Genomic DNA, 27,789 nt, shown 5'->3' on the forward strand with positions numbered 1-27,789 from the left:
TTTCAAACTATTAAAAAAGTATGGAAGAAAGGCAGATGTATCAAATTAGGTAATTTATAGCATCCAAAGGGCCATTGAATGGCTTTGCTTCTGTTCTTAGCACATTCCTTTTATCACGATTGTGTGAAGTGTGATAAAAAAACTCCTGCAGCATTACATCAGTTCCCTCAAAAGTGACCAAGACCTTTGTGTGCTCTCTGGCCACAGGAAAACTCCTAAAGGGCTGGCAAGTAGCTAATGTTGTTGCGTGGTTCAAGAAGGGAAATGGAGATAATCCTGGAAATTATAGGCAAGTGAGTCTCATATCAGTGGTTTGGAATCTTTTGGACAGAACTCTTCTGAATAAGATTTCTGAGCATTTGGAAAAGCATAGCCTATTTATGGACATTAAGGCAGTATGGCTTTGTTCAGGACAAGCCACGTCTCACTAACTAGAAACTAAAGAAAATCTGCAGATGCTGGAAATCTAAGCAAGACACACAAAATGCTGGAGGAACTCAGCAGGCCAGGCAGCATCAATGGAAAAGAGTAGTCGATGTTTTGGGCCTCATTCAGATGCATGGGATTCTTGATGACAGCAATTCGGATTCAGTATTGGCTTGTCCATAGAAGACAGAAGGTAGAGGTCAATTATGGCTGGAGGTCTGCATCTAGTGGTGTTCTGCAGGGATCTGAACTGGGACTTCTATTGTTTGTGATATGAATGACTTGGATAAAAACATGGATGGATGGGTGATCAAGTTTACAGATGACAAAGATTGGTAGCATTTTGGATAATGTAGAAGATTGCCAAAGGATACAGTGGGATATAGATCAGCTGCAGATATGGGTGGAGAAATGGCAGATGGAGTTTAATCAGTCAAGTGTAAGGTGGTGCATTTTGAGTGGTCTGATAGTACAAAGTTAATGCCAAGACACTTAACCGCACTGATGTACAGAGGCATCCAAGTCTCCAATTCCCTGAAGGTGGCCATACATTGATAGAGCGGTAATGGTGACATTGGCATGCTTGCCCCTGTTCATCATGGCATGGAGTCCACAAAACTAGTTAGACTGCAACTGGAGTATTGCATTCAGTTCTGGTTGTGCCCTGGTAGGAAGATTTGGACTCCAATAGAGTTTAGAAAAGGTTTATCAGGTTGCTACCAGGACTAGAACACACGTGCATAGAAGGAAAATCTGGATGAAGTAGAGTTGTTTTCTCTGGAGTGGCAGAGGCTGAGGAGAGACCTGATAGAAGTTTATAAAATTATGAGCAGCATAGAGTACCTTTTCAGAGGATTATAATATCTAATACTTGAGGGCGTATAATTAAGATGAGAGGGGAAATTTCAATAGGGGCGTGCAGGACAAGTTAAATTTTAATAAAACGGAGTGTTGGGTGCCTGCAATGTGCTTCTTGAGGTGGTGGTGGAAGCAGATGCACAACAGGGGTGTTTAAAAGGCTCTGAGGTAAAACATCAGGGGCCGAAGGGCTTGTTCCTCTGATGTACCATTCTATGTTCTAAACACATACTTGCACAATCAGATGGAAATGGTGCAAAATTTCTACAATGCTGTTGAGTAGACAAACAAATAAGTGCTTATTCTATCTCCCAATTCACAGGTACAATAGCAAATAACAAAGATAACCCTTTTTCTGAATTTTGGATACACCTCTCAAAATGCAGAGATAAGAAGTACAAGGGTATGTTTAAAACTCATCTGAAGTAATAAATAATATAAGAAGAAGTATGCCAAGAGTGGTTTTCAACTTCACAGATGCAGACTTTACTACTGCTTGACCTTACAAATTCATCCGCCTCTTCAGACAAAAATAAATACCTGGCTGGAAAGCAGGTGGAACCAGAAATTAATCAAGAAGCAGGCTGAAGAACTTCATAACATATTCAGTGATCCAACTTTGAATTTTATTGGACAGCACTTTTGAAGCCACATGCATGATGGGTTGAATAGTTTTGTTAGGCTCCCCAAAGGTCTGCTTAGATACATAATGCAATGAGCACTTATTACAAATTGATAAGCAAATTACACTTCCAAATAAAAGTCTAAAATTACATACTCATTATGTCCAACTCTCCAATTTCAATCTGTCTCTGGGTTTTCACAACATCAAATGGTAAAGTCAATACAGCTGCAATCTGAAAGTAAAGGCACAACACAATTCCACTTATTTCTATTTTTACACAGCTTAAACAAGATTCAAATTTTAATGAGAAAGACTAAAAAGGTTGTCTACGTTGTATTATTTATTCTTTATATTGATGGTAAATGAAAATATGTGTTGAGATATTTCTCCTTTGGTAAAGAATACACATGCCAATCCAGAACTCGCTCCTTAAAAATGCACTCTATTCAAAAATGTCTTTCCTTCAGTTTCTGGTTTTCGTAAGGCAATTTTAATACTAGGAAGGCTTCATGTAACAGGGACTAGAAATAGTGGTGGCACAGTGACACAACTAGTAGAATTGCTGCCTCACAGCAACCTGGGTTCGATCCTGATCAGTAGTATATTTATATGGAGTTTGCATTCTTCATATCACCAAATGGGTTTCCTTTGGGTGCTCCAGTTTCCTCTCTTAGACCATGACATAGGAATAGAATTAGGCTGTTCAGCCCATTGAGTTTTCTCCGCCATTCTATTATGGCTAATTTATTCTCTCTCTCGATCCCATTCTCCTGCCTTCTTCTCCGTAACCTATGATCACTCCCCCCCAACCCCAATTAATCAACCTCTGCTTTACCAATGCCATTGCATGGAAAATCCTACAAAAAGTAGTGGATTTGGCCCAGTACATCACAGGTAAAGACCTCCCAACCTTTGAATGCATCTACATGAAACACTGTCGTAGGAAAGCAGCATCCATCATCAGGGATCCCCACCGCCCAGGTCATGCTCTCTTCTTGCTGCTACCATCAGATATAAGGTGAAAAGCCTCAGGACTCGCATCATCAGGTTCAAGAACACTTACCAACCCTCAGTCATCAGTCTCTTGAACAAAAAGGGTTAACTATACTCAACTTCATTTGCCCCATCAATTGAAATGTCCTTGTTATTTACTGCTACTTATTTATATTTGCATTTGCACAGTTTGTCATTTTCTGCACCATGGTTGATCTTTCATCGATTCTGGCATAGCTACTATTTTATAAATTTGTTGAGTATACCCACAAGAAAATGAACCTCAGGGCTGTATTTGGTGACATATATGTACTTAATAAATTTACTTTGAACTTAAATATACCCAATGATTTGACCACAGTTGCCTGTGGCAATGAATTCCACATATTCACTACCCTCTGGCTAAAGAAATTCTTCGTCATTTCTATTCTAAATAAACGTTCTCTATTTTGAGGCTGTACCCTCTGCTCTTAGACTCACCCACTAAAGGAAACATCATTTTCACATTCATTTTATTTAGGCCTATCAATATCTGAAAGGATTCGACTAAATCCCGCCCACCTCCCATTCTTCTAAACTCCAGTGGGCACAGGCCCAGGGCTATCACACACTCCTCATATGTTAACTTATTCATTTCTGGAACTATTCTCGTGAACATTCTCTGGACTCTTTCTTTTGCCAGCACATCTTTTCTTAAATAATGGACCCATAACCGCTCTCCATACTCAACAATACTGGTTGCATCATGGCCTGGTATGGAAACATCAATGTCCTTGAATGGAAAATCCTACAAGTAGTAATGGAGTAGTAATCCATCACGGGTGAAGCCCTCCCACTACTGAGCACGTCTACATGGACAGCAGCATCCATCATCAAGGACTCCCACCACCCTGACCATGCTCTCTTGTCACTGCTGTCATCATGAAGAAGATACATGAGCCTCAGGGCCCACACCACCAGGTTCAGGAACAGTTATTACTCCTCTGCCACCCGGCTCTTGAACTAGTGGGGATAACTTCAGTCGCCCCATCACTGAACTGTTCCACAACTTATGGATTTACTTTCAAGGGCTCTTCATCTCATCTTCTTGATAGTTACTACTTATTTATGTATTTTTAAAATTTTGTATTTGTATAGTTTATTAACTTTTGCAAATTGGTTGTTTGTCCATCCTGTTGGGTGTGGTCTTTCATTGACTCTATTATGTTTCTTAGATTTTCTGAGTACACCTGCAAGGAAATGAATCTCAGGGTTGGATATGGTGACATACATGTACTTTGACAATAAATTACCTTGAACTTTGAAGTGCAGCCTGACCAATCCCTTATAAAGCCTCTCAGCATTACATCCTTGCTTTTATATTCTAGTCATCTTGAAATAAGTGCTAATATTGCATTTGCCTTCCTCACCACTGACTGAACCTGTAAGTTAACCTTTAGGGAATCCTGCACAAATTCTCTCAAGTCCCATTGCACCTCTGATTTCTGAATTTTCTTCCCATTTAGAAAACAGTGTATGGCTTATTCCTTCTACAAAAGTGCATGACAATATATTTCACAACACTATATTCCATCTGCCACTTCTTTCCCATTCTACCAATCTGTCGAAGTTATTCTGCAGACTCTTTGCTTCCTCAACACCACCATCCCCTTGACTTATCTTCGTATTATCCGCAAACATGCCCACAAAGCTATCAATTCCGTCATTCAATCATTGCCACAAAATGTGAAAAGGAGTAGCCCCAATACCGACATCTGTGAAACACCATTAGTCACCATTAGCCAACCGGAAAAGTCCCACTTTATTCCTACTCCAGTCAGCCAATTTTCTCTCCATGCTAGTGTATTTTCAGTAACACCATGGGCTCTTATCTTAAGAGGGGTGGCAATATTGCAATTGCCTTCCTCACCACTTAATTTTTGCAAGTTGATGGGAATAGGGAAGGATTAGTGTAAAAATTAATGCCCGATAGTTGACATAGCCTCAGTAGAGCGAAGCACCTTTTTCTGTGCTCTCTCTATGACTCTAGTGGTTTGAGTCACTTACTCATTATCATTGTGGAGCAGTATTTTGCTGCTCTGCCACATTATGCCACACATTTCTAGCAAATATTAAATTTATATCATGTCCTGGAAAATGTTGTTCACAGGTGCAATACCATGCTGGAGGCCCATAAAGTGTCTGGTGTAGCTTGTTATTCAACCATGAACACATTTTCCTAATGTATCCTATATCCAAAGAAAATCTAGCTTGTTTAATACTAGTTTACTTTCTAGGCAGCACAATTACACCAATTACTCACAGTCCACTCTTAGAAATACAATAGTATTCTTTATCAGCTCCTAATAGTATACAAATTATGAATGCCAAATATCAGTTTTGATATCAATACCACATTTTAAGAATGTACGGAGAAGCAATCTCAGCCCCTTTTCAAAACACTTCCATTGAAGTATAGTAGTTAAAATAGGCATGTATTTTTGATCTATGCATTCTCACTGTGACCTTTAAGGTCAGCAGTTTTTGGTCATACTCCCAGTGTCAGATTGGCATGTAGGAAAATAACAGATACCAAAAATTTGATGCAAATAACCCTCTTTTGCTTTAGGCAATCACTGAGAGATTCTGAGAACAGTTACATTTCAAGTGCAGTTATTTAGAGGCAGAATCAATATTTTTCAAAATCCTTTTAAGGATGACAAGAACACCTCGTCCAGCTGAAATCTGGAAAGCCCCTTCAAGATTTCCAAGGATTCCCAATTTGTCACCAGCATAAATAGTGGAGAAATTAGATAAGCATACTTCTCCAGGATTCCTCCATATGTAATGATAAACAGTCACAAAAATTTCCATGGAAGTTCCAACTGCCTGCCATTAAAGACAAATGATCCATTTGAAAGTGTTTAAGAGGATCCAGAATTGTCTTCATGTAACCTTGGGCTATATGTAAATGCAATACCAAAACCTTATCACAGAACTTTAAACGACTCAGTATACAGATGAAGTAAACACAAGAATAACTCCTATTTTTAATGTGAATGGAGAACTATTCAACACTAAAGGGAAAACCAAGATAGAGTTAGAAAAGTAAATTTATAGAATAGGCTTTTTCAATTTACATAAATACAAGGAATACTCTGTTAAGCAACACACAATTTTACTGTGGAAAAATTATTCAATATGGACTGACAATAGATCATTGTAAAACCTCTCAGGACTAAAGAGATATCATCCATACCTTTCTTTCAAGACACCCTAGGCTTGCAATTTTCATTGGAATTTAATTAATTTTGCAATTTGCCCATATATTCTAACATTAAACAACCAAAGGCTATTAACTAATAATAATAGAGGATAATTACTTTACAAAAGGCACAGTAACAGTTACTTGAGATTTTGATTATGTTTGAGTGCTTGAGTAAGACAATTAGTTAAAACAATAGAAATAAATTCAGATTTACAAAACATTAAATTTATTGTGAAATGCATTTGGTTTCAATATGTGACCTAAAATCACCTATTATCCCTGGTAGAATTGCTTACATAACTGGAGTCAAACTTACTGCGCCTGATGATGCTCCTGAGGAAAAACTGATCGCTAACGTAGGTTCACTGATATTGTACTTCTTGCATAACTGTTTCTTCATCAGTTCATAGTTAAACCAGTAAATGGCTGTGAGACAGATAGCTGAATTAAAACCCTGTTGTGTAACTCTATAGTTCCAAGGCAACACACCTCATTGCAAATGAGGAAATATACAAGATAATGTAGACGTTCATTAATTACCTTTGATTCAGCAGTTAGGTTTTTCGGTTTGTACTCAATACAACTTAATTGCTAACAACAAACTAATACTTATTTGTCATAAATGACTATTAATTGTTTGTTGGCACAGTATTACTTGGCTAATCCACAACAATAAACTACTAAGTAAAATGAACACTCACCAGGGAATGTGACTAATGCTGCGGTTTCTCTAAAAGGAAATCAAACTCATGACATTCCGATGTAGTAAGATGATTTTTATATATTGTCATAAGCCCTCTAGTTGTGATACAGGTGAATGAAAGTGATGAAGACACAGAATGCAGACTGGAAGTTTCAGTACTTAAGATAATAAATGCTACTTTGTACCTGAGCAAAAGCAGCAATGACAGTAGCAAATACCAGAATGAAAAGAGAGAAGAGAGAGAGAGAGTATCAGAGCCCATTGGTGGCATTCAGGGACATTAAAAAAAGTACTGCATGTAATTGCCTACAAGCCAAATTAGCTTTAGTTCTACTGACACTATAGTGCCTATAAAAAGTATTCACCCACTTGGAAGTTTTTGTTTTATAACATTGAATCACAGTGGATTTAATTTGGCTTTTTTGACACTGATCAACAGAAAAAGACTCTTCTTTTGTATCAAAGTGATCGAAATTGAAAATTAATCACAAATATAAAACACAAAATAATTGATTGCATGAGTATTCACTCCCCTTAATATGATACACCAAATCATCACTGGTGCAGCTAATTGGTTTGAAAAGTCATATAATTAGTTAAATGGCAGTCTGTTTTTGGAGACCTGTGTGCAGTCAAGGTGTTTCAATTGATTGTTGTAAAAATACACCTGTATCTGGAAGGTCCAACTGCTGGTGAGTCAGTGTCCTTGCAAAAACTACACCATGAAGACAAAAGAACACTCCAAGCAATTCTGCAAAAGGGTTATTGAAAAGAACAAGTCAGAGACAGATACAAGAAAATTTCCAAGTCACAGAATATCCCTTGGAGTATAGTTAAGTCAATCACCAAGAAATGGACTGCGCATACAACTGATGCCCGAGTGCTTCACCAGTCACAGCTTTATGGGAGAATGGCAGAGGGAAAGCTACTATTGCAAAAAACTCACAAGATATTTCAGCTAGAGTTTGCCAAATGGCATGTAGGAAACTCTGAAGTCAGCTGGAAGAAGGTTCTATGGTCTGAAGAAACCAAAATTGAGCCTTTTGGCTATCACGCTGAGTGTTATGTTTGGCACAAGCCAAACACCACACGTTATCAAAAACACACCATCCCCACCATGAAGCATGCTGGTGACTGCATCATGCAGTGGGGATGCTTCACTGCTGCAGGCCCTGGAAGTCTTGTGAAGGTAGAGAGTAAAATGCAGCAAAATACAGGGAAATCCTAGAGGAAAACCTGAATGCAGTCTGCAAGAGAACTGCAACTTGGGAGAAGATTTGTTTTCCAGCAAGACAATGACCCCACGCATACAGCCAAAGTTACACAGGAATAGCTTAAAAACAACAAAGTTAATGTCCTAGAGTGGCCAAGTCAGAACCCAGGCCTCAATCCAATTGAGAATTTGTGGCTGGACTTGAAAAGGGCTGTTCACCCAAGATCCTCATGCGATCTGTCAGAGCTTGAGCAGTTTTGTAAAGAAGAATGGGGAAAAACTGCAGCATCCAGATGTGCAAAGCTGACAGAGACCTATCCACACAGACTCAAGGCTGTAACTTCTGCCAAAGGTGCAACTACTATCTTGAAGGGGGTGAGTAATTATGCAATTATTTTGTGTTTAAATACTTTTTAAACACAAGGGAGTGAATACTTTTTAGAGGCAGTATAAGTAGGAGTAATATTGTAACTCATCTGTCTTTAATCAGTCAGTGGTCATTAGTGAGAATGGTAACAGTGGTGGAGTCAAAACTAAAGAAGAAAATCAATGTACATCAGCACACACATGGGAACTGATACCTGTGCCACTACAGAAATTTTCACGGCAGACAATAAAAGATACAACCTATTGGAAATATTATGAAGAATCAGGTTTCGTAATCTCATCATGAAAGTTAGGCCCAGATGAGGCTGATTTATACTTAAGCATATTGTGGATGACACTGCTCGAGGGATGGAATAGTCAGTTTCATTAAAGGAGTATAAACAGTACCACATGCAATCACACCAGAAGCCACTGACTCAACAAAACTAATCTGATGTTTTTGGTCCACTCAGACTCAGAAGCAGAATTTAGCTTCCTCTTTGCTCACTTCATTATATTAATACATGATTGCAACCGTGGCCATTACAATATTGGCTGACTGGCCATGGTAGAAGATTTGATTCAATTGATAAAAATGTAAAAAAGTGGAGTAAAATGGAAACTTTGAAAGGGCAGAGGACCGAGAATAGTAACAGAGAAAAAGTAATAACTTACCACATACAAGCCAAGGACAGAAGATTGGACATGAACTATGCTTGGCGTGGAACAATGTCCCTTTGGTGACTTGGTGATTACCATGAGGAGGGGCAGGGGAAGTGGGCAGGACTAACCAAGATGTTTGTACAATAAGTCATTGGAATGGACTTGCTATATGCTTTCAGCATATTTTTTGTTTCAAATTTCCAACAACTGAGATTTTATTTTGCTCCAAGGAATAAACTGTTTTTTTTAAGGTGGCAGGCTGCAACTAATGAGTATTATGAGGATTGGTGCTTAGGCACTAAAAAGTCTGCAGCAATGGCTTTCAAATTATGATGTAAATAGGAAATAAAACTGGGAAGAAGTGAACAGAACAAAAATTGTAAAGAGGTGAATAGAAAGAAGTGAATACAAAGTGGTTAACAAGGGATATGGACACGAGAATATTATAGATGGAACATAAGGTGACAGAGGTTGAAATTATATACATTTTGTTATTCACAGCCATATGAATAAATACCCTTGTATGCACAAAGTTAACAGCAGGCACATCAAGCAATCAAAAAAGTAACACACATAAAAGTTGCTGGTGAACGCAGCAGGCCAGGCAGCATCTCTAGGAAGAGGTGCAGTCGACGTTTCAGGCCGAGACCCTTCGTCAAAAAAGTAAATGACTTTATTCAAAATGAAGATAAAAACGGAGCTAGCCAACTAACTTATCTGTATATTATTAAATAGGTCTGTTGATTAGCAACCCAACTGTCTATCCAACTCTCAAATGAAGAGCAAGAGTATAACATATTTTCCAGTATAATTGAAAAAAATATAAAGGTCCAATTTCTGCAGTTCATTACATTTCATAAACACTGGGACCATTGAAAGCAGGGTTGTGAGTGCGGTAAAGAATGATACAGAAATTGATTCAAATAGTATAAGGAACAAATAACGTGTATGGTTTTGCACACATCTATGTTGTTCTCAACATTTCTCAGGGAATTATTTTAATGATAGAGACAAAATATGTTGTGCAAAATTGAAGAAGTGTTTAAGATAATACATTTGGTTTCAATTTGGTCATGTATGGAACACAGAATAGATGCTCCATGCTCCTTGCAGAAAGCTCTGTAGACAATCAGATGCAAGGCAGGGGGAAGACATTATGTTAAGATAACAACTGAAATACACCAAGTGTTTCACCAATCACAAATCACACGAATTAAAACTCACAATACACTTCTCAAATTGTACTGTCTTGTTATCATTGGACACACAAAATACACTCGTCTAAAAGGCAAACATATATGCTATTAAATCAAGATGGACATGCATGAAAACTCCCTCAAATCTCATTAACTCACTCACTTCTTTTCTTGCAAGAGGAGTTTGGGCACAATTTAAAGCAACTAGCTGCCACTACTGGAGAAAAAGAGTCCATTTGTCCATATACAGTATTGACTATTATAAAGGGCAGAATGGAAGCTGTGACTACTGAAGATGTGGTAATGTACAAGGTATTACCATCCAAAGATTAACCACACTGAAACGCAAGAACAGAGGAAAATGTTAAGGTTGAGAGACATTCGAAGAACGCCTCAACCACAGCCATTTTAGCATCCCAATGCCATTCTAGACCAACAAATAAATCTACATGTCAACTAAAACAACCAGATGGTATCCTTAGGGAAGTTTTGGTGAACAGGCTCTTCTTTCACAAATTCACTCTCGCTTAACAACATCTACCTGAGGAAGAAGCCACGTCACATGGTGACTGCAGCCAGATTCAAGAAAGGAGAGAAATCTGTCTGTGATAAATACAGCAGTTTTTCCAGCTGTCTGCCATAAGGAAAGATTTCACAAGCGTTCTCCTTCCACCAGGCAGAGTTATTCAGCTAGAGCAGGGGTTCCCAACACGGAACACTCGGTTGATGATAAGGGGTCATGGCATAAAAAAGTTTGTGAACTCCTGATCTAGAGCTAAGATGTGCATGTTCTATGGCACACATCAACTCCAAGAGCTGGGAAGTAGCATCAGCCACTATGTACAGTGCTGCTAGAAAGTTTGTGAACCCTATAGAACTTCCTATATTTCTGCATAAATATGACCCAAAATGTGATCAGATCGTCGCACAAGTCCTAAAAGTAGATAAAGAGAACCCAATTAAATAAATAACACAATTCCAGATCCCAACCAACCCCTGGTTGAGAAAACACTTCATCCAGTCCCCTCCTTTGAGTCCTAAAAGTAGATAAAGAGAACCCAATTAAATAAATAACACAAAGAACATTATACTTGTACATTTACTGAGAAATATGATCCAATATTACATGTAAAAAGTAACTGCTGTGACCCCCTTGTACTGCTGTAACTTTAACCAAATGTTTCCAGTAACTGTTGATCAGTTCTGCACATCGGCTTGGAGGAATTTTAGGCTATTCCTCCTTACAAAACTGCTTCAACTCTGGGATGTTGGTGGGTTTCCTTGCATGAACTACTTGCTTCAGGTCCTTTCACAACATTTCTTTAAGATTAAGGTTGGAACCTTAACTTGGCGTTTCCAAAACACAGATTTTCTTATTTTTAAACCATACTATTGTTGATTTACTATTGCCTTGTTGCATGATCCAACTTCTATTAAACTTCAGGTAATGGTCTGTTACCCTAACATTCTGTAAAATGTCTTGATAAAATTTTGAATTCATTGTTCTCTCAACAATTGCAAGCTGTCCAGGCCCTGAGGCAGCAAAGCGGTCACAAACCATGATGTTCCTTCCACCATGCTTCCCAGTTGGGGTGAAGTTTTGGTGTTGGTGTGCTGTGCCCTTTTTCTTCCAAACACAGCAGTGTGCATTTCTGCCAAAAAAAGTTCTACTTTTGTCTCACCTTTCTACAAAACATTGTCCCAGAAGCGTTGTAGAACATCCAGATGTCTTTTGCAAACTCGAGATGTGCAGCAATGTTTTTATTTGAAGAGCAGTGGTTTCCTCCATGGTGTCCTTCCATGAACACCATTCTTGTTCAGGTTTTTCTCAGGGTGGACAAATGAACAGAGACTTTAGCTAGTTCTAGAGATTTCTGCAGGTCTTTTGCTATTACCTTTGGGTTCTTTTTCACCTCCTTCATCACTGCATGTTGTGCTCTTTGCAGGATGCCCACTCTTAGGGAGAGTAGCAGCAGTACTGAGTTTCCTCCATCTGTAGACAATTTCCCTTACTGTGTACTGATGAACACTCAGGTCTTTAGCTTTTTCCAGCTTCATGCATCTCTACAATTCTTCCTCTAAAGTCATTTTGATTAAGGTATGGTGCATATAAACAGATCTTTCTTTCTTTCAGAAGAGCAGGCTCTGTCAGTATTCTGATTTTGTGTGTCCCTTTTCTTTTATACACAGGGCAGGGCACCTCTACAACCCACACTTCCAACCTCATCTCATTGACTGGAACACCCAACTCCAAATAGCTCTTGTAGAAGGCATTACCCTAGAGGTTCACATACTATTTCCAACAAGTACATGTAATTATTAGATCATTTTTCTCAATAAATAAATAAGCAATTATAATTGTGTTATTTATTTAATTGGGTCTCTTTATCTACTTTTAGGACTTAAATGAAGATCTGATCACATTTTAAGTCATATTTATGCAGAAATAGAGAAAACAGAGCTCACAAACTTTCTCGCACTACTGTAGGTCCCATTTTGACTTTACAAAAAAACTGATCATCAACTGTGGGACACTATATAATATAATTTTAAATTCAGATGCCCTGAAGAAAAGTGTTACCATCCTATATGCAAGCCATGATGTTAACGAAAGGGCTTAATATCAGTACAGAATATCAAGCAAGGCTGCAACTTTGCTCCTAAATCTTTCTCACTTGTTTAAACCTCACCTCCAACAAGGTTCCCAGTAGACTGGAGTAAAAACCCAACTGTTAAAGCATTTATCTCAACTTCTGAACTATAGTCACCCAACTTCAGCAGGAGTTGTATTAAGATGAGCAGGTAGTAAGGAAGGCAAGTGCAACGTTAGCAGTCATTACAAGAGAACTAAAATGTAAAAGCAAGGATGTAATGCTGAGGCCTAATAAGGTTTGGTCAGACCACATTTGGAGCAAGGAAGGCTATGCTAGCATTGGAGCAGGTTCAAGGATTACAAAAAAAGGAACCCAGGAATGAAATGGCTAACATATGAAGAGTGTTTGATGGCTCTGGGCCTGTACTTGCTCGGGTTTAGAAGAATGAGTGGGAAATCTTACTGAAACCTACTGAATATCAAAAGGCCTGGATAAGGTGGATATGAAGAGTATGTTTTCAAAAGTGGAAAAGTCTAGAATGAGAGAGCACAGCTTCAGAGTAGAAGGACGCTCTTTCAGAACAGAGATAAGGAGGAGTTTCATTAGCCAGAGTGCTGTGAATCTGTGGAATTCATTACCACAGACGTCTGTAGCAACCAAGTCATCGGTCTAAAGCAGAGGTTGATAGGTTCTTGATTAGTAAGGGTGAAAGGTTACGGGCAGAAAGCACGAATTGGAGCTGACAGGGTAAATAAATCAGCCATGATTGAATAGTACAGCAGACTTGCTGATCAATTGGCTTAATTCTGCTCCTGTGTTATGATGCTTCCATAAATGCATGTATGGACCACATGCTCCAAAGTGTTGTCAATTTGTTCAGCATACAAAATAGGTCTTACATCCTCATAAGTCTTCCAGCAATTTCTCCTACTGTATAATACTGTCCCAATGACAATAGTCCACGAGGACACAGCAGAAATTGTAGATCACTTGCATATCTCGGGAGGAAATACAGAATGAAAGAGTAGATAAAAATGATGAAACCTATTGCACGGAAACAGCTTTTGGCAATCTGAGGAAATGTACTTAAAGATCAAGTTGGCAAATCCAGCACAAAGCTCATGGTCTACCTGACAACAGTGTAGGCTTCTGAAACATGAAAATCTACAGCAGGCACATTAAAGCACTAAAGCTGTATCACCAACATAGTCTCCACAAAATCCTGCAAGACCAATGTTAGCATCCTTTCCTAGGCTCATAATCAAGGCTCTAACTGCACCTGGCTGGTTATTGCTTAGAGCACAGAATTTAACTTAACAACATTAGATTACCAAAACATTCTACTTCGGCCACTTTATACTCAGAGCAACCATCATGAAGATCAATTTGCTTGGCTTGCTGAATTTGTCAAGTACTCCATAGTCCCTCCTGAGCTTATATAGAGTGAAAGATATTAGAACGATTGTAAGAAGGCTATGCACAGTGGGTAGAGCTATTTCTTGCAGTGTAGCAAGTTACATGCACTTCATCTATATCAACATCCATGCTGCTAAGAGAGTTCATCTGATCCAAGCCTGCTCCTTCTGCTGTAGGTTTCATTGCTCAATGAGGATTCTCAAAGCAGGCTTCCAAGGCAGAGAACACATTTTTGTATATTAAATTAAAAATACTAACACAGCACACACTCAAAATTTGGTGGCAAAATTTCTAGGCTTATATTTTAAGACTAATTTCAAAACCAGTGTTTCAAACCAAAGCTGCCCTTGTAATTATAGAATATGCTACCACTAAGCAATTAAATCTATATCTAATGTAAGATTAGTAGAATCTAAGACTAAGTTATACAAATGACATTTACTGCTATCATATTTTGCATTTTTGGTTTGGAACACTTTACAAGTATTGCTTGCATTTGCAAACTATTTAAAAATGCAAAATCATTCAACTGGATGCTGTGGTCAGTTTACAAAAAGCACCAGTGTAATTCTTTGCTCCAAAGCCCACATTCCCTAATGAAGAATGAGGTAAGTAGGTAAAAGGCACAAGTCCAAAGAGACTGAGCATGATGCAACTTAAAACTACTTACTTCAATATCAACATATTCTGCCTGTAATTTGCTTTTTAATCGTCACATTAGCTTCCCTTTTCTTGAAGCACTTATGATTCCAAAATTAAAAGTAACTAATCAACTACTTCATTAAATAGATCTACCCCCAAAAATTATTTGAACATTTAACTGTTCAGTTAAAATACATTAAACAGACAAACCTGAGAATGGCACATCTCGAAGCACTGTGGGACCCCAGCCTCTCCAGAGAGACAGCCAACCACTCTGTGCTACTGAAGTCTGAATAACATACTTCAATTCTCTGTAACTCAGCCTACGAGACTGGCTCTTCGTCCTGATTAGTTCCAGAGGGCTTATGACAGTAACTGCACCCACTGAAAGATGGAAAGAGTGAAAAGCAAAATAAAATTACAGATGCAAGAATTCTGAAATAAAAATGCCCATAAAGCAGGTAACACAAGTGGGGAGAAATAGAGTTTTCATGAACTTTCATCAAAACTAGGAAAAAGTTAGTGTTAAAAAATTTGCTAATAATGAAGTAAGGACTAGGGGGAAGAGAACAACGAGAATGTTTATTTTTACCAACCCTTCCTGCAGCTTAAAATGTTTAATGTTTAACCTTTTCTAGGTTCACTGAAAGCTCATTGGCATGAAATATCAACTCTCTTGCTCAATGTATACTGTCAAATCTGCTAAATGTTTTCACTGTTTTGATTTAAGAACATAGAACAGACCCTTCAGATCACAATGTTGTGCTGAACTAATTAGTAATCAAATGATCAACCAAACTAATTCCTTCTGTCTACGCAACACCCATATCTTCATTCCCTGCACATCCACACACCTATCTAAGAACCCCTAGAACACCTCTGTTGTATTTGCATCCACCATCACCCCAGGCAGACACCCACAACTTCATGTAAAAAAATAACCCTGCCCACAAATCTCCTTTGAACTTCCTCTATCTCACATTAAATGCATGGCTTCTGGTATTTGAAATTTTAACTCAGGTAAAAAGATACTGGCAGTCTACTCTACCTATGCCCTTCATAATCATATTAACCTCAATCAGATCTTTCCTCAGCCTTTGCCACCCCAGAGAAAACTATCCAAGTTTACAGAACCTCTCCCCTATTCCAGGTTGTGTCCTGGTAAATCTTTTTTGCACTTTCTCCAAAGCCCCTACCAGCCTTCCTGCAATAGGGCAACAAGAACTGAAAGCAATACTCCAGATGTAGCCTAGAGTTTTACAAATTTGGAACCTAACTTCCCAACCCTTGAAACATGTTCCTTAACTAATAAAGGCAAGCATGCTACACGAGTTCTTTCCCTATCAAGCAAATGAAAAATACTTACATGTAAAGCCAATTATATCATTTCAAAAAGTGTATTTTAGAACACTCACAATGGCCAAGAACCTCATTTGAAAATGTTTGACAAATAACGAAGTTTATAAATATTCTACTCAGGCAGTTAAGTTAAATTATATCCAACCTCTCATTGCAGTTCTGAGGAAGAGACCCCAATTTGAAATATTAACTTGCTTTTCTCTCTACAGATGCTGCTTGACTGGCTGAGTTAGTATTTTTGTTTTTATTTCAAATTCCAGCAGCTGTAGCTTGTTTTCCAAGGGGATTAAGGGGTATTTAAATAGTGTAATCAGGAAATCTTCCTGCACTAAATAACATCAGGATGATGTATAATGCTTCACATATTCTACAAACCAACCACATTCATTCTAAGATTTTAAGTCTCAACTAGACGATTTTATAGGGAAACCAAGAGAAGGGTCACTGCCGTTTCACAAGCTGAAGTGTAACTCAGCTTTGTTGTAAGCTGCCTCTGATGTCCAGTGGTAACCAACGGGAAACTACAGCTAGCCAATCGTCTTTTGGGTAAGGGAGTATATCAAGCTTCGCACCATAAATAAAGTTCTATTCTATAATATTTGATAGCAATGCAAAATGTGAACCTCTAGACAAGATTTTGGGACACAAATTTAACAGCAATCAAAACTCCATCATTAGGTCAGCTATTCTATTTTGTAGAAGAACATTACTATTAGTTACTTGTGCAAAAGGGAAGTAATGTTAGTGTTACGAGAATACACATAAAATTAAGATGTTTGCTGGCCTGGGCTAGCATCAGTGGCATCAGCAGTTGGTCTGCCACCTGCCCTCAGGGGAAGGAGAGATAAGGAACAATGGAGTAGCGTCTGGAGATGTGTAATGAAGGGATGTGGGAGGAAGAGCTGTCTGGAGCGGCTCCCCCCTTTGAGCCCTGAACTGTTTGAAGTGATGGACAGGCGATACCCCAGCAGGGGGATAAAAAGGGACAGGTTCGCTAAGACAGACACACGCCACCCGAGGTAACGAGACCCTGGAAGCGGTGCGCCTCTCACGAGTGGGTGAGAAGTCCCAGACAACGACAAGGGTGGAAAGGTACGATCAGCGGGAACCCGGTGTGTGTCCGCCCTTGCCTGGGTGCGGGGTTCACTGCAGAGGATCGACCGCATCTGGAGGAGGGGTCACAGTCGGTGACCTCAGGTGACATCACCAAGGACCCGCCCAAAAAGCTGTTTGTGAGCCATCTCGCTGGTCTGTGAGCCATCCTGCTGGTCTGTGAGTGAAGCCGTTCTGAATGATGAGTTGTTCCTATTCTATCTCTCTCTTCCCCCACATTGTCCACCGCCATGGCAACGATTACCGCGAACTGAACTACTAAACTGGACTGAACTTTGAGTCATTTTGAAATTGGTCATTTACCCCTAGACAACGATAGAGCTTGATTGATGCTGTTATCTTAATTCTGTGCACATGTGTGTTTATCATCACTGAACTGTTGCATTTATTATCCTTTCGATTACTGTGTTGCTTGTTTCTGTAATAAAACTTTCTTAGTTCTAGTACTCCAGACTCCAACTGAGTGATCCATTTCTGCTGGTTTGGCAACCCAGTTACGGGGTACGTAACATTAGAATGAGACTATGCTGATTTTTGCCCTCTTATCTTGGGTGACAGAGGAGAGACAGACAACAGATGTTCAGGAATATTCACAGATATTCATAATTTACCTCGAGCAGAGGCCCCGGCTATCAATGGAACATAGTTGCCATCATATCCTAGACGGTAATTCATGAAATTCCGCAACTGATCATAGCAAGTGAAATAAATAACAGTAGCAGGCACGGCCATTATTCTGTAAAAAAAAAATCACACATCATAATAAGAGTACATTACAGCAATTTGAAGTGCGCAAATGTAACAATGCAAAAGAAATTTCTTTATATTGCAATGTTAAGATTGTAACCTTTTATTAAACAGTGAAACAAAATTTTCAAATAGTAATGTCTTTACAATAGCGATAGTCTGCAGTAATTCCAAGGTGGCCACCACTCTGCATATCTAAGACAAAGTAATCCCCCTCTCATTAGAAGTTAACAGGAAACAATGTGCAAAAATCTTAGGCACCCCTAGATTTTCAATATAAATTTTGATTTAGATTTATTTTGAACTTCCGCATTTTGTCAGTAGAAAAGATCAAAATTTAGGTTCCAAACATACATTTTCCAAAAAATTAGACGTTACAGAGAATGTTTTGTATTTTGTTAAACAAAGTAACATACGAAGAAACTGACCACTTTTCAAATAAAAACTTGACTACTTTGTAGGTATACAAGCCCAGTGCGTCATTAAACAAAGATAACAAACAGATCAATGAGATAATAAGTTGAATGAATTAAACTGATTAATTGAAACTGAAACAGGTGTTGACGGAATCAAACTGGGAAAAGGACAACCAAACTAACAGGTGATGGTGTAGCAACTGTAACAGTTTAATTTTCAAGTCATCCATTTTTACATCATGGTGAGAGTGAGCATAGCAACAAGACACAAGGTGGTCATCCTGCAGCAGCAAGGTCTCTCCCAAGCAAAAATTACATGGCAGACAGAAATTTTAAGATATTCTGTCCAAGCAGCACGAAGAAATGGGCGAGGTTGAGGACCAGAAATGCACTGGTCAGCTACAGAAACTGAACGCAGCAGATGAGGATACATCAAATGGACGTCTCTTCTAAATTGGAAGTTATTAGCTTGGAACTCACAGAAACCACAGGAACCCAACTACACCCCTAGACAGCCTCAGACAATGCTTATCAGAAGTGAGCTTTATATAAGAGTTGTTGCCAAAAAAACATTCCTCTCAAGGGGAAACAAAGCCAAGAGACTGACCTACACACAAGGACTGGGGTCCTGAATAATGGCAGCAAGTGCTCTGGACAGACTGGTCAAAATTTGACATTTTTGGCTCAAACAGCGTGCTGTGCATCCGTAAAAGAACTGGAGAGCACTATATGGATGAATGTCTGCAGCTAACAAAGAAGCATAGTGGAGGTTCCCTGCAGGTTTAGGACTGCATTTCTACAAATGGAGTTGGTGACCTGGTTAGAACTAATGGAGTCCTCAATGCTGGGAGTGCAAGCAGATTTTCATCCATCACACAATTGCATCAGGGAAGTGTGTGATTGGTCCAATATTAATTCTGTAATCCCAAGCACATGGCCAAGGTCATAAAGAACCATCATATAAGGACAAGGAGTTCTCAACCAATAGCATAGCCTCCACAGAGCAATGATCTCAACATCATCAGTGCTGTCTGGAATTATCTGGAGGGACAGAAGCAAGACAGCCGAAGTTTGCAGAAGAACTGTGGCAAGTTCTCCACAATGATTGGAGCAACATACCAGCTGATTTTTCTTATAAAACTGCACGACAGTGTATCTAAGAGAATTGATGCAGTTTTAAAGGTAAAGGGTGGTCACACCAAATATTTATTTTATTTAGGTTTTTTTCTGATTACTGCATTTTATAATAAATTTGATATTTAGAAACTTTTCATTTCATTATTTTTGATAGCATTTCTGCTTTACTATTTTTAAAATAAGTGCCTGAGACTTTTGCACAGTACTGTATATCTGGGGGAAAAGACTTTTGGTATCCTCTTTTATATTATTAGCTAGCTTACCTTCACATTTCATTTTTACTCTCCTTATGGCTTTTTTAGTTCCCAGTTCTAACAAAGTCTTTGTCCCAAATCATTCACGCTGTCTCTCTTCCCATAGTGTGGCCTAACCTGCTAAGTATTCCCAGCATCTGCAGATTAATTTTCACTTTCTTTCTGATAATGGCAAAACACTTACAATACAAATAATTGGATAAGTTTTGAATTAACCCAGACCCAAAGTATTTTTAAATGCAGAATTGCAGTTCAGAATTGGAAGTCTCAAAATTTAAGGCAGCATGATTTAAATATTCTTACAATGTTGGAGGGAGTCCACTCCAGAGTGACTTTAGACCCTCATTACGAACAATTTGAATAAATGCATCCTGGAATACAGAAATAGGAAAATCCTTGTATTATTTCAATGATATAAAATCAGCTCATTTGAAAGGAGAAATCTATCACAGCATTGATTGGTTGGTGTTTTCCACCTCCCATGAGCAAATATTAATTCTGATATGTTGCCACATACTTCCAACAAATATATTCACACCTCTTAATATTGAAGTAAAGCACAATGCATAGTAAGTAACTTGTACTAAATGTACACTAAGTAACATAACAATAAGCTACTCAACACCAAGGTACAATTTCTTGGTCTTTTGGCTGCAGGGAAATGAATGCCACCTCAGGAAACTGGGATACCTTCTGGCAGTCTTCAACTGTGGTAAGTGACCTTTTATGTTCTCTGAGGAGCATACATGGCTTAGTCACCATAAAAACGGATCTTTAGCCCACCATATCTATGCTGCCCATTATGGCTGCCTATAGAAATGCTATTTGTCTGCGTTAATTCCATCTCTCTCTCAACACCTTGCTCATTCAAGAAGCTGTTCAGATGCCTCTTAACATTCTTACTATTCCCACCTCAATTACCCCATCCGGAAGCTTACTCTAGATACCAACTATTGTGTGAAAAATATACTAAGATTCCCTTTACATTTCCCCCCTCTTACTTTAAGCCTATGACATAAAGTTTTCAAGTTCCCTATCATGTTAACCAGACAATGGCTCTCTGCCCTACTATACCTCTCAGAATTTTTATACATCTCTATCATAACAAATTTAGCTTTCATTGTTCCATGGAAAACCCAGGTTAACGAAGTTCTTTATTACTCAAGCCCTACTATGTAGAAAATCTTCTGCACACCCTCTCTAGCTTAACCACATCTTTCCAATAGTACAGCAAACAGAAATGCACACAATACTCCGAAGGGTCTCGGCCTAAAACATTGACTGTACCTCTTCCTAGAGATGCTGCCTGGCCTGCTGCATTCACCAACAACTTTGATGTATGTTGCTTGAATTTCCAGCATCTGCAGAATTCCTGTTGTTTGCGTTTTCAAATTTCATCGTTTCACTTCCGGCTTTTTAAGTTGTCTTCTTTTTGTTTTTAAAAGCTTCCCAAACCTCTGACTTTCCACTATTTTTTGCTTTATCACATGTTCTCTCTTTTGCTTTTATGTTGTTCTTACGTCATCCTGTCTTTAGGATACCTCTTGTTTTGCACCTTCTGAATTGTTCCCACGAGCTCCAGCTGTAGTTATCCCTGCTAGTGTCCCCTTCCAACCAACTTTGGCCAGCTCCTCCTATGCCTCTATAATTCCCTTTACTCCATTGTAATACTGATACATATGACCTTACTTTCTCCCTCTCAAACTACAGGATGAATTCTATCATATTATGATCACTGCTTTCTAAGGATTCCTTTAGTTTAAGTTTCCGACTCAAATCTGGTTCATTTCACAACACCCCATCCAGTATTGCCTTTCCCCTAGTGGGCTCAACCACAAGCTGCCCTAAAAAGCCATCTCATAGGTATTCCACAAATTCCCTCTTGGGATCTAGCACCAATCTGATTTTCCCAATCTACCAGCATATTGAAATCACCCACGACTATAACATTGCCTTTTTTACAAGCCCTTTCTAACTTCCATTGTAATCTGTATCCCACATCTTAGCTGCTGTTCACAGGCCTGTATATACTGCCCAGAATCTTTTTACCCTTGCAGTTTCTTACTGCTACCCACAAGGATCCTACATCATCCAATCTTATGTCACCTCTCTCTAAGGATTTGATTTCATTTTTTACCAAATGAGCCACTCCACCCCCTTGCCTACCCGCCTGTCCTTTCAGTAGTGTAACCTTGGATGTTAAGCTTCCAACTGTGATCTTCTTTCAGCCACAACTCAGCGATACTCACAATGTTAAACCTGCCAATCTACAACTGCACTACAAGATCATTTACTTTATTCTGTATACAGCGTGCATTCAAATATATCTCATTGAAATCTTTCGAATGTTGCAAGGCCTAGACAGAGTACATGTAGAAAGGATGTTTCCCATGGTGGGAGGGCCTAGAACAAGAGGTCACAGCCTCAAGATAGGGGGGTGTCCAATTAAAACAGATGGGGAGATATTTCTTTAACCAGAAGGTGGTGAATTTGTGGAATTTGTTACCACAGGCAGCTGTGGAGGCGAGGTTGTTGGATGTATTTAAGATGGAGATTGATAAGTTCTTGATTGGCCATCGCACCAAAGGTTATGGGGAAAAGGCTGGGGAGTGGGGCTGAGGAGGGATTGAAAAAAAAGGATCAGCCATGATTGAATGGTGGAGCAGACTCGATAGGCCTGCTCCTAGGAAATTCTGCTCTTATGTCTTGCGGTCTTATGACACCTTCAGTCTTGTATTCATTATGCTTTTCGATTCTTCCCCCAAGTCACACTTCAATTCATCCCACTGACTGCAATTTTGCCCTATTATTTACCTGCCCTTCCTCGCAGTCTCTCTACACTGCATGTACTTGTATACCAACTGCCTCATCCTCAACCCTATCACTCCAGTTCCCACCTGTGTCAAATTAGTTTAAAGCCTCCCTAACAGTTCTAGCAAATCTGCCTGCGAGGATATTGGACCCTCTTGGGTTCAGGTGTAACTTGTCCTTTTTGTTCAGGTCATACCTTCCCCAGAAGTGATCCCAATGATCCAGAAATCTGAAATCCTGTCCTGTGCATGCATTCACCTGCCAAATTATTCTACTCCAAGCAAAGTTATCGTTCGCCAGGAAATAACAGACCTTGCACTGCATAAAATTAAAGTGGAAGTATATTTACAGATATTTTTACTTGACAGTTAATAGAAAAAAAAGAAAAAGGTCCCATTACAGTTAAACCAGTCTAAATGTGCACATAAATGTTGGAGCCCCTTTCTGGAGTAGTTGGGTGCTTCACTCTGATTACTTGCACGTCGAACCCATGTTCTGCGTGAAAGACACCAACTACAGCTCGAACTTCATTTGAAGGCCATTTTGAATGAACAGGTTAACTCAGGACTATTGATACTTGCTCCTTGGAGCCATTCATCTGCACAAAGCCCTTCTTACAATGGGGTCTTTCCTCTGGTAGGATTATATAGCATCTTTCCTTGTTATCCGCTTCATGCCACCTTCATCTTCCAACACCTCCCAACAAAAGACCCAAAAACCAGACTACTGTTGTTCAGAAATCTGATCCTGCCCAGCTCTCTCGAATGTTCCGTGGCATCTCACTGGACAGAATATTACAGAACATTACTAAGACAAACCCGATTGGCTGACACAACATTCCTGAGCTAAGCAATCGGCTCCTTATCTTAGCAAAAGCCAAAACACTAGTCTATGAAGCTTAATTAGCAGACCACACTGTTTTGCAGAAGAGCTACTAAAATAAATCTGCAAAATAAAATACCTCACAGCATAGCAGTAGAAATACAATAAAACATCTTTTAATCAGGGCCTTACATTATAGAACCCCATATTAGCACTGCATTCCTCCTCTCCCCTCTTCTGTACCGAGCCACAGAACCAGACTCTGAGCCAGAAACCCAGGTGACCCACACCCACCAACATTATCCAAAGCAGTATGCTTATTATTGAGGTGAATGGTCACAGGGGTATTCTGCACTGGCTGCCTATCCACTTTCCCTCTCCTAACAGTCAACCAGGAACCTGCCTCCTGCAGCTTACGGTTAACTACTTCCCTGTAGCTCCTATCTATCACCTCCTCGTAATCCGAAGGTCATAGAGGTGTAGCTTCAGTTCTTTAACACACTCTAAGGAGCCGCAGTTCAATGCACCTTGTGCAGATGTAGTTATCAGAGTGACTGAAGGTCTCCCACATCTTACACAAAGAACATACCACTAACCCTGGACATATTCTCACTGAACTAGCTACGATACATACTAATGGGCAAAGAAAGAGAAGGCCAACTTATTAGAAACTTTATTTCATCCTCCGTGTATTCTCACCCAAGTCTGTTGAGCCAAACCCTGAACATCCAACAATGGATGCTCCACTTAAACTCCACTTCCTTTTATTGCCCCCTGCCTAATAGATCGTTATGATTGCAGCCTGCTGAAAAGACCATGCTTGATCTTCTACCTCAGTGGTATCATCCAAGATGCATTTTGCCTCTCAGTCCTAAATTACCTATCCCTTCTGAAACCAGGTGCCTTCATTTTAGACTGATGAGCCAGTGGAAATATTTTCCCTGAATCTTTCCTGCAGATGCTTTAAGAATTTTGTATGCTTTGAGGAGACTTCATTCTTCATCACTATATGGACTACAACCTCAGTCTACTCAATTTCTCTTCATACTGGAAATTAACCATCCTTGGAATCAATTCAGTTTTCACTGCAAACCTACAATGCAAAGTAGATTGTTTTCAAAATTGCAAAAGGACTACCTTACTTGTATATTCTGGTCCTCTCCTAATATAGGGAACATGCCATTCCCGTTTGTAATTGTTGGCTTTCAGTAACCTGTGTGCAACTGTACATAGGTCTACCCAATCCCTCATCTTAAATGGAAAACAATATTGACCATTAAATGCTGTTTTCAGCGGATGTAGATTAGCTGTTTGCCATACACACTTGGACATATCAACAGCATAATTAATTGGAAAAAATGCATTATTTATCGGTATCAAAATTACATGGTCAGATGAAATTCTTAATTCGCAGGTTGTGTTGAGCTAGCATTATAATAATTGGCATATAGCACTGTAGTAATTAAAGTGGCCACCTTAAAGCTTCAGAGGGAGTGTTTGCTCTTATGTCAATTGATGTATGTGCAGAATATGCATATTCTTTCTGCAACTTAAAGTGTTTGCTCTGGGTGATCTCGTTTGATCATACTCTCCAAAGAACTGCTGTAGATGAAGTGACTAGTGTAAAGTATACCTTGTGTAGATTAACAGCAAAAAAAAATAACAACCTAAGCTGAAGGAAGCTCCTGGGAGCTGACAGTGACATGATTAACCAAATTGATTCCTATTCTATCATAAGTTGTCAATGAGTAGATATTAATATAGATAAAAATGTTGCTGAAATGAAGGCAAGATGCTTACCAATGTTCCTCTAAATTGTCCAGGAGCTTTATACCAAGCACTAGTACTTCCATTCTCACAGACACACAAATGGTCCATCAGGCCATTGCAGTACAGAAAACATTTACCTAGATTTTAAATAATTTAAAGAAGTATAAATAGCATGTTTGATAGACTGTGAGAAAAATAAATTAGTGAACACCAATAACACAGAAGAAATTCAATGGATTTTATTGTGTATATACGAACAAAATAAGGGAAATTCAAGTCTCGCAGCAACACAGTATATTCCAACTTGCAGCTGCTCAGACATTTTGGAAAGAGACATTCTGAGTCATGTTAAATTTTGCTACTCAAATAAAGAAATGGAAAAAGTTTACCCAAAGTTCCTTCAGGGTCTTATTTTATGCAATGGAGAAGTTTACATTAGTTGGTTAAAATTAGCATTTCCTTTTGGTTATTATAGTAGCTACCTTTAAAAAATGGAGTCCTTTGTGCTTGTAGTCGTATTTTCACAACATCAAATGGAGTAACTGTAAAAAAGTTGTAGCCTGTTAATTAATGCCCAGCACAATATTATGTTGTAAATGTTCTATTTTAGATTTCATTTAAGTAATGCAAAATAGCCAAATTCAACCAATTATGTGTCAGCTTATTCTGCATATATCATTGTTTACTTAATATGTTACGACACAATACCATACTTTTTCTTGTGTGTTGTGCACCTTGGTCTGGAGGAACATAGTTTCATTTAGTGGTATACATGTGTTCAGTGAATTGCAATAAACCGAACTTGAATTTAAACAATGAATGTCATTCTCAGCCCTTTGAAATGAAATTGGAGCACAGAGGAATCCCATTTCCTTCTAATTTTCCCTCGAACTCTTCTTCCCACATTCCCATCAACTGCCCTCAGATTTTTACCTCACTTACATATTAATCAAGTTGAATTGAATTGACTTTATTTCTTACATCCTTCATATACATCAGTAAAAATCTCTATGCATGTCTTCATCTAAATGTGCAATCATAGTAAATTATAACAAATAGAACAGTCAATGTAACATAGAAATACACTCAGATCAGAGTGAGTTAATCAGTGGAAGAAGCTGTCCCAACCTGCACATCTTTGGAGTGTGGGAAGAAAAGTGGCCAAAAGAAGAGAGTGCAAACTCAACACAGACTCGACCGGAAGTCACCATTGAACTCTACGAGGCAGCAGTATTAGCTGTACAATTATTCAGATATTAAAAACAATTTCTTAAAAATTGAAGTAGACAACAAAAATGGTTTCATAATCACATACCGTCTACAATACCAGTGGGATAGTAGTGTCAAATCAAAGGGCAATTGAGTAAATTTTGCTCAGAAGAACTGTATTAATGTAGGCCTGTATTTTGTTGATACATAAATAGAGCTACTAGAACTTGATGTTTCAATCCCTATGGTAAGTTGGCACTTTCGATGTTGGCAGTGGGCTTGGAGTGGTGACAAGGAGGGAGGGTAGGTACGTCATCGAGGTCATCAGGTGGGCACCCTCCTTCTTTGACATTTCATTGATAAGCCCACGACGTCTCCAGAGGGCTCAACGGTGCTACCTGGCGTCCCAGATACACCCCCCTCAGTTCCATACCCTCCTGTCTTCATCTTGCAGCCCAGCTGTTGTCTTTCCTTTTAATCCAAATCCAATTGCTGCTTCCTTCTGCTGCATTTGACAAGGACTTGATTGCTTGTTGGAGGGAGTGACCACTCACCCCCATCTTCTTCAATAGACTGGTCGTAGATGTAGCAACGAATCCCCTGCATCCCACTTCTACAGGGAAAATCTTGGTCTTCCAGCCATTCTGGGCAGCTTCAGTTGCCAGTTCAGAGTACTTGGTCTTTTTTCTCTCATAAGCTTCTTCGACACCATCTTCCCATGGTACTGTCAATTCCATAACATATACTCCAAACTAGATAAACACAAGTAATTCTGCAGTTGCTGGAAATCTAGAGTAACACACACACAAAATGCTGCAGGAACTCAGCAGGTCATGCAGCAACTATGGAGAGGAACAAAGAGCTGATGTTTCTGGCCGATACTCTTCATCAAGACTGAAAAAGGGGGAAGAATATAGAATAAGGAAGTGGGGGAGGGAAAAGGAGTAGAAACTAGAGGATGATAAATAAAACCAGGTGCAGGGAAAGGTAGGTGGATGGGGATGTAGCTGCTGTGAGAAGTTGAGAGATGATAGGTAGAAAAGGTAAAGGACGGAAGGAGGAAACTGATAGGGGAGGAGAGGAGACTGTGGAAGAAAGGGAATGAGAAGGGTCTCCAGAAGATAATAGGCAGGTGAGGAGAAGGGAAGGGGTAAGAGGAAGCCAGAACAGGGAATGGATAAAGAAGGGGGGGGCAAAAAGGAGGAAATT

The 27,789-nt window shown here is 39.1% G+C and overlaps 1 protein-coding gene across 1 annotated transcript in view; it reads right to left on the reverse strand.

Moving 5' to 3' along the window:
• LOC134344415 (probable mitochondrial glutathione transporter SLC25A40) overlaps positions 1-27,789 on the reverse strand; it is a 44,119-nt gene that overhangs the window by 4,572 nt on the left and 11,758 nt on the right. Inside the window, exons 3-9 of the mRNA XM_063044158.1 lie at positions 25,854-25,913; positions 25,402-25,508; positions 20,272-20,339; positions 18,026-18,150; positions 15,153-15,326; positions 6,466-6,575; positions 2,063-2,141 (exon numbers count right to left, since the gene is read on the reverse strand). Coding sequence (XP_062900228.1) covers positions 2,063-2,141; positions 6,466-6,575; positions 15,153-15,326; positions 18,026-18,150; positions 20,272-20,339; positions 25,402-25,508; positions 25,854-25,913 — 723 coding nt within the window. The remainder of the gene's footprint in view (positions 1-2,062; positions 2,142-6,465; positions 6,576-15,152; positions 15,327-18,025; positions 18,151-20,271; positions 20,340-25,401; positions 25,509-25,853; positions 25,914-27,789) is intronic.

This window comes from Mobula hypostoma, chromosome 3, assembly GCF_963921235.1.
Source record: "Mobula hypostoma chromosome 3, sMobHyp1.1, whole genome shotgun sequence".
Taxonomy (NCBI): Eukaryota; Metazoa; Chordata; class Chondrichthyes; order Myliobatiformes; family Myliobatidae; genus Mobula; species Mobula hypostoma.